The sequence below is a fragment of the Mus caroli genome, chromosome 10, assembly GCF_900094665.2.
Source record: "Mus caroli chromosome 10, CAROLI_EIJ_v1.1, whole genome shotgun sequence".
Taxonomy (NCBI): Eukaryota; Metazoa; Chordata; class Mammalia; order Rodentia; family Muridae; genus Mus; species Mus caroli.
In genome coordinates, this window is record NC_034579.1 from 64,030,999 (window position 1) to 64,046,144 (window position 15,146).

A 15,146-nucleotide genomic window follows, 5' to 3' on the forward strand; every position below is an offset into this window, starting at 1 on the left:
GTACATATTTACTTACCAAAAAAAAAAAAAAAAAAAAAAAAGGAACATGTCTATTAACATTGCAAGAATGTCACTATTCTATTGGATACCAGAAAGGGAATGCGTTGCTGTGGCGTTCTCTAACAGGATCCATCAAAAGCACTGCATGTCAAGGGTGTGACTCACACAGTGCCATCAAATGTGAAGAAGTTCTTTCACAAAACTTCAGAGGCATCCTCTTTAAGAGTGGTCTGCCATGTTGTAGCAAAATCATGGACATCTAAGTGAGGAGATCACCAGACAGCGTTTCCCCCAAGCTGAGTGTCCTCATCAAATCTATGTATGAGATGGTTTAGCAGAATTACCTGAGCAGCAGCTGCTCATCCTGAGCATCCTGTGCCATGCAACACTGTTTTACAGCCTTTCAAATTTGGCATCATCTTTTCAGCCCAATGGACCACAAGCATAAGACTGCCGGTTTAACTCACGAGCAATAAAGAAGCGAAGACAGGCAGTATTAGTCACTGAGGCGGTGTGCCATGTGGTCTTGCACATGCACTTGTGTAGGGTTAAAACCAGATGCTATTTTCCTTCATTAAAAAAACAGTGTGTAATAAAGCAAACAGCAACCTCAGGTTGTTTCCAGGGAGCACGGGGCATGCAAGACCACTGTCCTCTCCATCCATTCAGATGGATGGCTTGTTGGGCAAAGCTTACTTTATAAAAGTCACTTCCGCATGGATTTTGCTTGTGGGAGCAAAGGTATTTGGTTTTTATTATGTATATATTTCATTGTATATTCTATTGTGTTGGCATTCGTGTGAGTGAATGAATGAATGATCTGAGTTAGAGACTATTGGGCGAAAGGGTAAAGGGGGGAATTGCTCCTCATGATGGTACCAAGAAATGGGACCTGACCTATTGAGGTTACTTCAGGTGAGCCATGTTGGATATCAGTGTGGTTTTGGTGCCTCTTGGCAGGGTTCATGTTTAATCCCAATTTCATAGTCAGAACTGGGAAGCTGACACTAGTCTAGACTGCCTATGCTCTGAAAATACGACCAAGTGCCGCCATGCGGAGGCTTGCATCCGCCATAGGTTACAGCAGCAAGCTGCAAGCGCAGGTCAAGCAGGTGTAGGGCTCTCCCCTTGCACTGGCTCACCTGCCAGCCTTCGCCCGTTCATTGCTTCTCACACTGGGAGTGTTGATACCGTCTCAACCCTAAGGACGCCTTGCCGTAGATTCCTGAGCTGTGCTTCTCATAGCATCAGTGGCTGGGATCCTCGAGGTTACACCATGTCCTTGCCACCCTGGGTCAGGTTCCTGGGAACATTTACATGTGGTTATTTTCCTATATTTCCAGCAAGGAGGTACTCAGGGCACTATTTTTGTTTGCTAAAACAAAAAAAACAAACAAAAAACAAAAATAGTCACTATAACTTCATGCCAACGAATCATGCCAATTGTCTTGAGAGTTGCTGCTAATTGGCTTCCCCTTACGTTCCCCAGAGAGGAGAGACAGCATTGCATATGGCGGCTCGGTCCGGGCAAGCAGAAGTGGTGCGGTATCTGGTCCAAGATGGAGCTCAGGTAGAAGCAAAAGCTAAGGTAAGGGCATGACGTGGGGTCTTAAAACTGCAACTGAGGCAGAAGTCTGGGGTTCTGCAAACCTTGAGGTGAATGCCCACTGCCTCTCAATAGCAGGGCTTTATTAATCAGACCTTCCAGGGATGAAGGTCTCTACCCAAGAATCATATAAAAATACTCTGCTTCATAGCCACTCAGATGTTGTAGCACAGTTACATACAATGAGGAACTGCCCTGAGCACGTTGTGAAGCCCAAACAGGTTAGAAACCAGATTCAGGCAGGTCCAGGGAGGAAATTTCTAGAACAATCACAGTTTATAAACATGAGTCCATATTTGGGGTTGACTTATATGTCTGTCACCTGGCACAGCCTCAAAAGGAAAAAGGATATAGTTTTCTCTCCCTTCTATAAAATACGAAGCCAGAATGCCCCAGATCAGACAGACTGTCTCATAACAGAAGTCCAAACATTTGGAACGCTGAGCTGCCACCCCTGGCTGAGTAATTTCTTAAGTTAGTGATTTTCCTTCAGTGGTAGCTGTATGGGGATCCCAAAGTGTAGCTCGCAGACTGTGGTCTAGACGATCTCAGCTATGCCTCTAACTTAGTAAAATGGAATTACCAGAGAGGTTAGCTTATTACTGTTAATAAGAGCCCTCACATTCATGAGTGTTGATTATAAACAGAGTATCTAGTCCATACGGAAGATGGCATTTATACTTTGAGTTTCCTGAGGGAGGTAAGATGGGTGAGACCCACTGGCTGAGATCTCCTCAGCTGGCTGCCTCAAGTTGACTCTTGGACAGCTAAGCAACATCTAGCATTTTCTTTTCTAGAACAGAACTTTTTAAATGTTGCCATTCGTCATCCAAGATATGTAGGTTATAAGGCAGGACACAATGCAAATTCTGCATTTACTAATAATAGATCATAAATAAATATACTTTAAGTCAACTCTGTGACATACATAGAACTTTGGCATTCATTGAGAGTGAAAGCAAATCTACATGCTAATGAGGGATGTGTCCATTTAATTTTTCATATAGGATGAAATCTTGGCTGAATAGTTGATAGTCTAAGATGTAGAACATCTTCAGTTTTTCAGAGTTCATCTATACTTTGATTTCACAATTGTCAATATCGAGACTGCTATTTTACATATATACAATGTTGAAGGCCATTTCAGAAAACATTAGTAATCCTGTCCCAATTGAGCCAAAATTCAGTTAATGAGTATTTGTGAAGTCAGTAACTCAAACAGTAATTTTAAAAACCAACGCTCTGCCCACTCCCCCCAGTGAGTGAGGCTGTAGCTCCTAAGGGTTCCACAACCTTCCCAGACAGTGCCACCAGCTACGGAGCAAGTGCTCAGACACGTGAGCCTGGAAGGGACACCTCACAGCCCATCCCCAACACTCCCCAGATGCATCCTACTGGTGGTGTAGCCAATCTGGCCTTGATCTCAACCTTTGTGCAAAGAAATATCCATATTCTGGTCTACCCTCCTCTCTGCCTCTCCTATCAGGGGTGTTTAAAGACACTGAAACATTTTTGTGGGTATTTCTTTTTTCTTTAAGATTTATTTATTTTATGTATGTGGGTATACTGTCGCTGTCTTCAGACACACCAGAAGGCAGCATCAGATGCCCATTACAGATGGTTGTGAGCCACCATGTGGTTGCTGGGAATTGAACTCAGGGACCTCTGGAAGAGCAATCAGTGCTCTTAGCCACTGAGCCATCTCTCTAGCCCTTTGTGGGTATTTCACTTGGTGGAATGACATGGGGCATTTTGGGGGCACCTATCTGGTCAGATTAGGAAAGGGTGGCCCTCCCAGTTGTCTCAAGCTCCCTCATGGGCAGGATTCATGGTGAGCTTCATGCCTTTGGGTGAAACTGTAATAAGTTATCCCTTTATTGTAGGCCATTGCAGCCCTGGCTGCCAGGATGCACAGCTTGACAAATTCAGAAGCCATGACCCCTGCATGGGTCTATTCTGTCCTCTCTAGCTTTTGACTGTGGGAAAACATGGCACTCATAGAGCAATAAAGTCATGTCAGGATGGCTTGTAGACATAAATATAACTCCTAGGCATGAATTTTACTGAGATTATTTCTCACCTCCTCTGTCCCTGCCTGCAAGCAAAAAAAAAAAAAGTCTATAGATCGCAACTGATGCTCTGTGTGGCAGCTGGTGAAGAAATAAGATTCAGGTAGAACACACTTACACACTCTCACACAAATTGAATAAGAGTTGCACACATCTGTGACTTGGGGCCACTAACATCCCCTGCACTTCTCATAAGGCACCGTCCCCTTGCAAGCTCACAAGCCTTGTGTTTCTACCTCGCATCTAGGATGACCAGACTCCACTCCACATCTCAGCCCGACTCGGGAAAGCCGACATAGTTCAACAACTGTTACAGCAAGGAGCATCCCCCAATGCAGCAACAACTTCTGGGTACACCCCCCTTCACCTTGCAGCCAGAGAGGGACATGAGGATGTAGCTGCGTTCCTTCTGGATCATGGAGCATCTTTATCCATAACAACAAAGGTATAAAGACGCAGTTCCCAAAGCACACCGTGCTCAGAGTCTCCCACACAGTGATGATGGGCTAAGAGGCTGTGTTTCTAGATCTATAGGAGGCCCCCAAGATAGTCATGTCCCTAGCCAGCAAAGTCTTAATTGGCAGGGAAGTAGCTATTTGTACCTGAGGAATTTTCTTTTGGTCTTAAGTTTCTCAATATGTCATCTGAGGATATCTTGATGACATCGAGAATTAGAGTTTTTTTTCAAGATTTATTTATTTTATATATGTGAACACACTGTAGCTGTCTTCAGACACACCAGAAGAAGGCATCATATCCCATTACAGATGGCTGTGAGCCACCATGTGGCTGCTGGGAATTGAACTGAGGATCTCTGGAAGAGCAAGCAGTCTTAACCTCTGCGCCATCTCTCCAGCCTGAGAATTTCTTTTAATTACTTGAGAGGCTTAAGTAGCAGTTTCAAGTAAACCTGCTGATCTCCTTTGTGATAGTTGGTTGACCTATGGTTTGATTAATTCATCTCTGATGTCTTCATATAATATCCTCTCATGGCTGTAATGTGTAGGCAGAATGCATAATTGGTTTGTTTGTTTGTCTGTTTTATCGAATTTTACGAGAACTCCATAAACATAACAAGTATAATAGCAAGACAGATTGGCCTATGGCATGTCCTGAGAAGAGAATATTAGGTACTGTAATCTCTTTTCTGGCTATGAATAAGAAGGACTAAGAGATACCGTGACTAGCACAACTCTAACAAAGGACAACATTTAATTGGGGCTGGCTTACAGGTTCAGAGGTTCAGTTCAATAGCATCAAGGTGGGAAGCATGGCAGCATCTAGGCAGACACAGTGCTGGAGGAGCTGAAAATTCTCCATCTTGATCAGTAGGCAGCCATGAGATGACTGGCTTCTAGCCAGCAAGGAAGTGGGTCTCAAAGCCCACTCCCACAGTGACACACTTCCTCCAACAAGACCACACCTACTCCAACAAAGCCACACCTCCCAATAGTGCCACTCCCTGGGCCAAGCATATTCAAACCACCACACATACTTACAGAAAAAAACAAAAAAACACCTGAATAAAGTGACTACCCCGAACTTCATCTCTCATGGTTCCTTGGGCTGTTTAGGAAAATCAAGTTACAAGTTTCTGGATATCATTTAGAATGTGAGATAGAATCATGGGTGATGGGGATCGCAGGGTACCCCTAAGCCCTCTCCATCTTAGCTGCCTACTGGCTCTAGTTGGCAGTACTCTTTTGAGGTACTATGTGTTGGTCCTGCTCCAGTCTCTGATAAAAGCTTGGGACCCTCCCTAATGTTGTGTGTTGACTGACTTGTTGATACCCAGATCCTTGCAGGCTCTGGAATTATGGGAGAACAGCCAGGAACTCTAAGCATCCAAGTCTTGCATGTGTCATTCCTCAGTTCACCTCAGGGAGCAAAGATGAAAGGACCTCAGACTATTCCTGGAGGCAAGCGTGTAACTCAAGATATTGTGTGCATTTGTGGTGAAGGAGAGGAAAGGGGAAGAAAGGCACATGGCCTCTGCTGATGTGAGCTTACAGAGGGGTTTCCAAAGCACACCACCACAGGCCTGCAATGAGCCTCATAGAAGCCATTTTTCTCACAGTCTGACACCCCCAAATGGCCATGGAATAATTTTCAGATCCAGCTAATTTGTGTTGTTTTGAGGAGATATCTGATTAGTATACAAATAAGTGACTGGTGTGGGAAAATATTCTCTTTCTCTCCAGGGATGCCTAACCTTTTGACATTGTTACACAACCCTGTGGTCTACAACTGTGTTAGGCCACCGTCCCAGCTATTGTGAGACACCTATGGGCTCGCAGGCTACACATTAGACATATTTACACTGTTACACAACCCTATGGTCTACAACTGTGTTAGGCCACAGTCCCAGCTACCGTGAGACACCTATGGCCTCGCAGGCTGCAGGCTGCAGGCTGCTGGTAGGTAGAGTCTGCAGATCCCTTAGGACTAGAAAAGTCTTCAGTTGTTATGTGTTACCTTAGACCTTACTTACACATACACGTAACTCATCTTCATCAGTAGAATAAGCCATCCGCCCCAAGAAGCCCTGCCCTGGGTAACTCCCATTCATGATGCTTTTACATTTCCCTCTTCAGAAGGGATTCACCCCTCTGCACGTGGCAGCCAAATACGGAAAGCTTGAAGTCGCAAGTCTCCTGCTGCAGAAGAGTGCGTCTCCTGATGCCGCAGGGAAGGTATGACATCATCAGCCACCTCTAGCAGGCCACTTCCACAATAACAAACCAACACTTGCTAATATCACTCTTCCCCCCTTCCCCAACACACACACACTCACTCAGCCACTCTGATGGTACCTAAGCCATACTGAAGTCTCACTAGGGTGGCATCAGGTGAATGCTGGCTCACATACAATGGAACCTGAACGTGAATAATGCTGTCTGTTGTACCCAGTCTGATCCCATTTCCTAACTCTAAGAATCTCCTACTAAGACACTTTTGACCCTGGTTGTTGTCTCTGCACGTGTTTTCAGAGCGGGCTAACTCCACTGCATGTAGCAGCGCATTACGATAATCAGAAAGTGGCCCTTCTGCTCTTGGACCAGGGAGCCTCACCCCACGCAGCCGCGAAGGTATTTGTAACTCACAGCATAAGAACTGAATGTGTATCATGCCTCTGTCTCTATACCAGCATCCCTTCTTGCTAATTATGTAGTGTTCTCATTGTTCAGACCTGGCTTATAAAAGTTACAGGCAGAATGGTCAAAAGCTATATGCTTTCCAGTGTTTTGTCACCCCCCACCCACCGTAGTAGGTGCTCAATAAATACGTATTTGTCAGTTGACTGCCTTGGATCGCCGAGACATCCTGGGGGAAAAGAGAGCTCGAACACTCCTCAGCCAGATTGAAAACATCCACAGAGCCTAAGGGGATAAAAAGCTCTAACTTGTGAGACCCAGGAGATACGTGAGTTTGGTAAAGTGCGAGTCCAGATCCCCAGTGCCCATGCCAAAAATCAGGTATAAAGGCACACACCCGCAGTTCTGGAGCTACAGAGACAGAAGGATTGGTGGGGAATGCTGGGAGCCTGGCTAGTCTCATCATCAAGCTGCAGATTCAGTGAGAGACCCTGTCTCAAAAGACAAAAGTGGCGAAGCATTTGAGGAAGACATCCAACATCAACAACACACTCATATGCACATGCGTACACACACGCTATGCACATTCATACACACTCATGCGCATGCGTACACATGTGTATGTGTATACAACATATACACACATGCGCACACATGCAGAAAAGCCCGGATTTATCAACATTTATACAAGCACACACTGATTGTATTTCCCTCAGAAAAACACTGCCTGCACGAGCTTTGTGTTCCACAGAACTCCTAAAGAGTTTCCTGTGTGAGTTTCTATTACAGTTTAAGGGGACTGTTATGTTATTCTTGTTACTGGGGAACGTTTGGCCAGTGGACGTCTTAGATTTCTGAGAAATAAACACAAAGTATAGTGCATGCAGCCCTCGTGTCGCCCCACTATTCTGACCTGGCATGTCATAATGCAGCCTCCTTAAAGACACCTGCTTGCTGAGCGGGTAGCTGTGACGCAACACCGAACCAGTACAAACCAGAATCTAAACGTTTTATCTGATTCTTTTAATGTGTTTTATTGGTTCAAGGTCTCTTTGGTGTCCCTAATGCTGTTGAACTGTGCCTTGAGTGTTCTTTAGGGTTGTGTCAAGTTCATCGCAGGCCAATGAGCCTGGCCTGTTCTAAGTAGCAGTACTGTAAGAGAGAGTGTTCTGGAAACTTCCTCCGTGAGAGAAGATGCTGCCGTTGCTGTAGTGGGATTTGTTGTTGTTGTTGTTGTTGTTGTTGTTGTTGTGTACATGTTGGGGTCAGAAGAAATTTTGCAGCAGTTGGTTCTCTCCTCCCATCACGAAGATTCCAGAACCATAGGTTTGGCACCCCATGTCTTTACCTGATATTCCCTCTCCCCTTCCACAGCTTCAGGCTTATCCTCAGAATCTCCTAACCAAGTTTTTAAGTCATTTGCTCTACACAGTGAAATCTGGTCAAAAAGTGAAATTCTAAATACTTTTCCCCAGAGTATCAACCTTGGTGTTGGCTCAGCCATAAAGAAAGCTTTCTTAGCTCTACCTTTGCAAAAATAAATAAATAAATAAATAAGTAAATAAATAAATAAATAAAAACAGAACAAACAAAAACCCAACTTTTTCTTGATAGAATTGGCAGTGTGAACCTTAGAGAGTGGAGCTTAAAAATAAGTCAGACTAAAGTCTCTAATAGCCAGTTTTATTCAGAGCATCAGACAATTTACATTCTGAGGGTTAAGAGTCACGTGAGTCAAGTCTCCAATCACAAGGATAAGTTGCCCGTGGTGGATAAGCATCATATGGCAAAGTCCCATTTTTCCATAGCAACTTATAAAAAAATAACAATAACCACTTTTAATGGATAATCTGACCTAACTCTGATCTACACCACCTGGGAGGGGCACAAAAGCCGATTCCAAGAAGATTCTGAAGCAACTGAGGTCACAAGACTCTTCTCTCCTTCTCTTAGAGTTTTATCAGAACCACTCGGAATCCTCGCACAACTCGATTCTTAGTCAAAAACAAACAACAACTTTATAAGAAGGAAAAAAAATTAAGTCATAGAACCATTAGTCAACAGCCCAAAGAGTGAGGCAGTCCAGTATCCATCAATGTGTGCATAAGTAAAATGTAGGCTGTATATGTGCTTGGGGGATGGTTCAGTCTTGAAAAGAAAAGGACTTTGGTTTTTTGTTTGTTTGTTTTGTTTTGTTTTTGTTTTGTTGTTGTTGTTATTGTTGCTGCCGCTGCTGCTCCTCCTCCTTCTCCTTCTCCTCCTTGCCCTTGTTTGGAGTCAGGGTCTCACCGTATCTCACTCTAGTTGGCCTGGAACTCACTCTGTAGAGTACCGGGACTTAAGGCATGCTCCACCATGCCTGACTGGAAGGGATGGCTTTTTATTGCAATTTTATTATACATACATTATACAGATTAACCAGAATAACTAGTATTGGTGTTGTCATCCATGATAAACAGACGAGAGGAAGCTGAGCAGGAATCCATAATTCCCTCCAATGAGGTTAGAGAACAAGAGCGATTGGTCCCCAACGTGGGAAGGAGAGCATTAGATACGGGCAGGACCATAAATGGAGAGATAAACCCGATGGGGCCTTAGAGGGAAGGACAAAGCTGGGGGAGGGGGCATGAGAAGGATGGTGAGGGGAGGCCAGAGGGGCTTCTTCAGGTCAGTTTCCCCAGTAACTCTCCAGTCCTAAGAACAAAGGAAAGCCCTGCCTTTTTATTACCTTTTAGGGACAGCAGGAAGCTTTATGGACTCTGTCCTAAAAGTACAGGCCTGTGTTTTCAACAACTGTGAAGTTTCTATACATGTATAGAAGAAACTTTGGCTAGCCACTTACCCAGGACTCTTCCTTATCCTCCATCCCCCTGATGGAGCATAAGGGACCCAAGACCCTATTTCAATAAAATAAAATAATAAAATAAGTAGTCAATATCCAGCTTTGCATCTATCAAATAAAGTTTAGAATGAATGTTTCCAAATTTACAAACTCACTGCTCAGTAGTCAAAGAACAGGACCAGTAAATAATGACTCTATTATGTTCCATTGACCTGAGGCCACAGTCAATTAAGCATCAACTTTTCTCTTGGGACATTGATCCTCGGTATCATGGCACATTGCTTGGGCCAGTGTTTATGTCCCGACATCCCTGCAGCACTGCAAGCCAGAGACTTGTTATCGCAGACCAGTTATCTCAGTGACAGACTGGCTTATCTGCTAGGGGAACAATCCTCCACACAGTGCTTTCAACAGCTGAATTCTTTCCAGCACTAAGGGAGCAAACACAAAGCTCACTTCTGCCTCTTTTAAAGTAACAGGAAGGTCACAGGACTGCAGAGCTTCCCCCAGAAGCCCCACCCACCTCTGATCTTGATTTCTCATTGGCTACTTTTGACGCAAGAGATGCTGGGAAATGTAGTTTTCAGTTGGGCACAGTTTTCTTTCAATAAAAGGAATGCATACATCATCTACCGCTTTCACCCCCGCAAGTGCAAGTTCAGATTCCGAATGCCAGTAGACAGAGCTTCAGAGGGTGCCATTAACACACCAGCTGCTCCCTCTATGTACGCCCTTCTTCTTCACCCCCTTTTCAAAGTCGCTGGTACCTTATACACTTCCTAGAAACATGATGCGTGACTTTAGGTGACTGGGATGCTAAAAAGTACATATGTTAAGGGATAATGGGATGCTAAGATCTATTTTTTACCTAATCTGCCTCCAGAGACAGGAAGCTATGCTAGAAAGAAGCCTGGCTTGGTTGCTGGCAGAATTGAGAGGCTAATTAGAAAGCAACACTTGAGCCTGTAGTAACTGGTCATACTTCTTACTTTGCGTATCTCTGTGTGTGTGTGTGTGTGTGTGTGTGTGTGTGTGTGTGTGTGTGTGTGTGTAGGCATGGTGGGGACTATCAGTAGGGATTTAAATACCATCTATTGCTTTTGATAATTGTTTTTAGTGTGACCCCCATAGGTTCACATGACAGATAGCGTCTTCAGCAAGAATCTCAGGAAGTGAGACTTGAGAGATGGTGTAGCAGTCAGGAGTATCTTGTACCCTTGCAGAGGACCTGGGCTCAATTCCCAGGACCCACATAATAGCTAACAACCATCCATAACTCCAGTTTCAGGGATCAATGCCCTTTTCTGCCCTCTGGGCACACAAGGCACATACATGGTACACATACATGCAGGGAGACACTGATACACATGAAATAAAAACAAATACTTTGTTTTAGAGTGTGAGGCAGTAAAGATGTAAGATTATGCTTTGATCGGGCTGCAGAGATGCCTCAGTGGTTCAAAGCACACTGCTCTTACAGAGGCCAGAGTTTGGGTCCCAGCAACCACACCAGGAAGCTCAAAGCCCTCATAACTCGAGATCCAACAGATCCAAGAACAGCTTCTGGTCTTTGTGGGCACCTGTGCTCACACATACACATAATTAAAATCTTTTTTTGAGAGGATAAAAACATTTTTAAAGGATTATTCTATAATTGGCTCTCCCTGGTTGGTTTATCAAATTAGTACATCTTCCTTGAGGATAGATAGGAACCAAGCACCATTTTGCTTTCCTGAAAACAGAGTTTAGGAAGCTCCAGATAAATTCTTTGCCTCTTATTGAAAGGATTTCCTCGGAGTCTCTGAAATAATCTTGGTTCTCTTACCTTAGACTGTAATTTGTACCTCCGAAGGAGCCAGGATAAGCCTTTGAAACTGTGATTCTCAGTCTGTGGACAGCGACCCCTGGTGGTCGCACATCAGATATCCTGCACATGAGATATTTATATTATGATTCCTAACAGTAGCAAAATTACAGCCACAAAGTAGCAGTGAAAATAATTTTATGTTAGTGGGGGGGGGGTCACAACATGACTAACAGTATCACAGGGTCTTAGCCTTAGGATAGTTGAGAACCATAAAGAATAATGTGTCTTGTCTGGCGTGACACACATTGTAGAGATGCTAGAGGTTTTTAAATTGTTCCTTAGGGCCTAGAATTTGTGGGATACGTTAGAAGACAGCAAGATCATCACGTCTGAGAGGATAGCACACCCTTTCCTGGTTGGGGACGGGAAGTGACTAACACATGTTCTTTTTTTTTTCTTCTTCTTCTTCTTCTCTCTCTTTCATTGATGCCGTTTGTTTTTGAGACAGGTCTCACCATATAGCCCAGGCAGGCCTTGTCTTTCCAAATGCTGGACTTACACACATGCAACGCCACACCCGGGCTCAGCTGAATTGTCCTTTATAAATGGAAAAGCAAAGACGATTCCTGATAAGGACTTCTCTCATCTTTACCACCCACACTCTTAGAGTTAGGCATGTTGACTAATCCTGCTTCCTCTTTTTATGCTGCTTTGTGAATTTTCTCTTTTATGGAGGGATTGGTCAGTAGTGAGCTGTCTCTTGCCCTCATGTCTTACACTGTAGCCTTGGGCCAAGTCCAGTGCTCCTCTGAACTACAGAGGCCTAGGTCCCTGAAGGGTGTGTCGGAGCATTTGGTCCTCAGGGTAAGCTGGTGTTTGTACATGGCAATAGGTCAAGACTAAAAATAGGAATATAAAACCTCCCCCTGCCCTGACTTAGCGAGTCGGAGGAGTCTAGAGGTGACATCTCCACTCTTCACTTCCACTCGCCTTGGTCAAGTTCGTGTCCGTATCACAGTGCAATCTTGACTTTCTTGTAGAGGGTAAAGTCCCAGAAGCACATTCTCAGGTAAGACAATCAAGTCTCCCGAGGCCCAACTCATGATCAGGAGTCTCTGTCAATAGCAGAATAGCAGGACCGTCTGAGGGAAGGGTGGCTGAATATTCCGAGAGGATTGGAGCATCTAATTCTGACTGCAGAGTCTACTTTCTTCCTTTAACCGATGCGTGCCTGTCCCTTTGAAACACGCTATGAGGAGATAGCCTGTGCCCTAGATAGCTTCAAACTGTGGCAAGAAGAGACAACTATAGGAGAGAATGTCACAAAATGTCCAGTACTGGAGTCAAAGGGGTCAAAGACAAAGTGGTGGCTGGGTGTTGGAAATCGAGAGGCAAAAAGAGGCAGCCGAGTTCCCTGAGGGCATGACCCTTGAGTTGAACTTTTGACTGCCTTGTGCTATCTTCGTAGGCAGGCTATGGGAAAGGGTTCTTGATGGAGTGAGTGAGGCAAGCCAGGGAAACCCGAAACAATATTCTCTCTCAATATCTGCAGGGCGATAGGTCTGACTATAGAGTACAGAGGGTCAGACAGACCATCAGGAATCAATAAGGAAAAAAAAAAAAAACAATTTCCATGAAGATTAAAGATTGCAGCTTGCAGGCAGTACATGGTGTCTTCATTCTTTGTGGGCTGATCTGACACCATATTGATAAGGAACAGGAGACGTCTCACTGTTCTGGAGGCTGGGAAGGCCAGGAGTTCACATCCTGCAAGGGTCTTGTGTGCCATCCCATGGCAGACAGTGGAAGGACAAAGAGTGGCAGGGAGCTAAACTCATCTTCTCAAAAGCTCCTTCTCTCCACAGCCCCCTCCCCTCACAGCCCCCTTCCTCCATCTCAGCTGTAAGAGCCTCTTGGGGGACAAACCCTCCTGCATCCTCACCATCACTTACAGGTCCCAATTCCCAACACCACTGGTGGGGGGGGGGATGCGGCTTACTCCTGAAGCCCCAGTTAAATGCGGTAATATTTATTGAGCACCTACTTTTATAGATGTCCTTTCCAGAAACCAGCAGCATGCCAACTCTGTTACTTTAAATTGCACTTTTCCCGACCCAGAACTGCACTAATGAGACTATTTGGTTTAGCAGTTTCTTTCCTTCATCATGTTTTCCCATATGGTGAAAGAGAGCCACGAGAAAGGGAGACGCACTGCATGCATCTTTTCTTGGTACTAGACATGACTGAGTGATTGGTTTTGACAGAATGGCTATACACCACTGCACATCGCGGCCAAGAAGAACCAGATGGACATAGCCACGTCCCTGCTGGAGTACGGTGCTGATGCAAATGCGGTTACCCGGCAAGGGATTGCGTCCGTCCATCTTGCGGCACAGGAAGGGCACGTGGACATGGTGTCGCTGCTCCTGAGTAGAAACGCGAATGTCAACCTGAGCAATAAGGTGACTCCCTTCTCTACAGAGCAAACCACAGCAATTATATCCTCAGAAACGTCTGAAAATTGATCAAAATTTTCAGTTCACATAGAAATATATATGCGGGACTGCTAAAACATCTTAGCATGTTAAGGAATTTGTTGACAAGTCTAATGACCCAAGTTCCATTCCCTCAAACCCACAGGTAGATGAAGAGAACGGACTCACATGAGTTCATTAACAACATTAACAATGTAGCAAGAACATTACCATGATATAGCACTATATTATTATAATACCTATAGTATTGTAATATTATGCATTAATATTAAATTGATTAAATTGAATTAATTAACTAAATTAATTTATTTTGTTAATTTGATATTTTTTCATTTATTCATTAATAAATGATTAATAAAATTTGTTTAATATTATGTATTAATGTTAAATTCATATTAATTAATATTAATAAAATATACAATATTTTAATAATTGTCAATAACTTTTTGCTGAAGTTAACCCCACTGATAACATATTAAAACTCCAGCATGGTTTTGAATTTAGAGTCTCTGATGTATAGTGATCACCCACATATATTTTTTGGGGCACACAGTATGATTGGTTCTCTTGGCTTTAAAAATATGACTACAAAGAAGTGAATAAGATGGAAAGCGGGTCCAGATGGATCAAACGTCATAGTCTGGAGCAATATGAGTCTGTGGTGAACATCCCCACCACTCTGGGGTACACCTGAAGTATTTTTATGAAGCCTGTGGTCAGCAGGGCTGATGTGGGGCTCCTACAGAGTGGTACATGCCCTTACTCTGTGGGCTTTTCCTTTAAGAGTCAAAGCTACTTCCCTAGAACTCACAAGCCAGATCTCAAACAAAGCCACATGCATGCACTCACCCTAGCTATGACTGACGGCCATGCCCTTGGGATCTCTTGCAGAGCGGGCTCACCCCACTCCACCTGGCTGCTCAAGAAGACCGAGTGAATGTGGCCGAGGTCCTTGTCAACCAGGGGGCCCATGTGGATGCTCAGACGAAGGTATGTCTCCTTTCTCATCCAACAAGGGAGGAGCCCAACCAAGTGCCCTGGAGTGGCCCCCACCTCAGTAGGAAGGCTGCAGCCATAGGCAGAAAGCTGTCCCGATCCTGTCAGCCATGCTCAGCACAGTTCTTTGAGTCTCTGGTCAGATGCTCTCTCCTGATTGGCCCAAATTCTTCTTTAGCTGCATGTCAGTGTCCTGTATCATCAGCAGCCATCACGACACATATCTGCTTTGGGGA

General features: G+C 44.3%; 1 protein-coding gene across 16 annotated transcripts in view; it reads left to right on the plus strand.

Moving 5' to 3' along the window:
• The window catches only part of Ank3 (ankyrin 3), a 620,582-nt gene that overhangs the window by 474,242 nt on the left and 131,194 nt on the right, over nucleotides 1-15,146 (plus strand). For all 16 annotated transcript variants that reach the window (XM_029482220.1, XM_029482226.1, XM_029482228.1 and 13 more), the window contains 6 exons: nucleotides 1,490-1,588; nucleotides 3,923-4,120; nucleotides 6,270-6,368; nucleotides 6,666-6,764; nucleotides 13,684-13,881; nucleotides 14,806-14,904. In XM_029482220.1, the coding sequence (XP_029338080.1) occupies nucleotides 1,490-1,588; nucleotides 3,923-4,120; nucleotides 6,270-6,368; nucleotides 6,666-6,764; nucleotides 13,684-13,881; nucleotides 14,806-14,904 (792 nt within the window). The remainder of the gene's footprint in view (nucleotides 1-1,489; nucleotides 1,589-3,922; nucleotides 4,121-6,269; nucleotides 6,369-6,665; nucleotides 6,765-13,683; nucleotides 13,882-14,805; nucleotides 14,905-15,146) is intronic.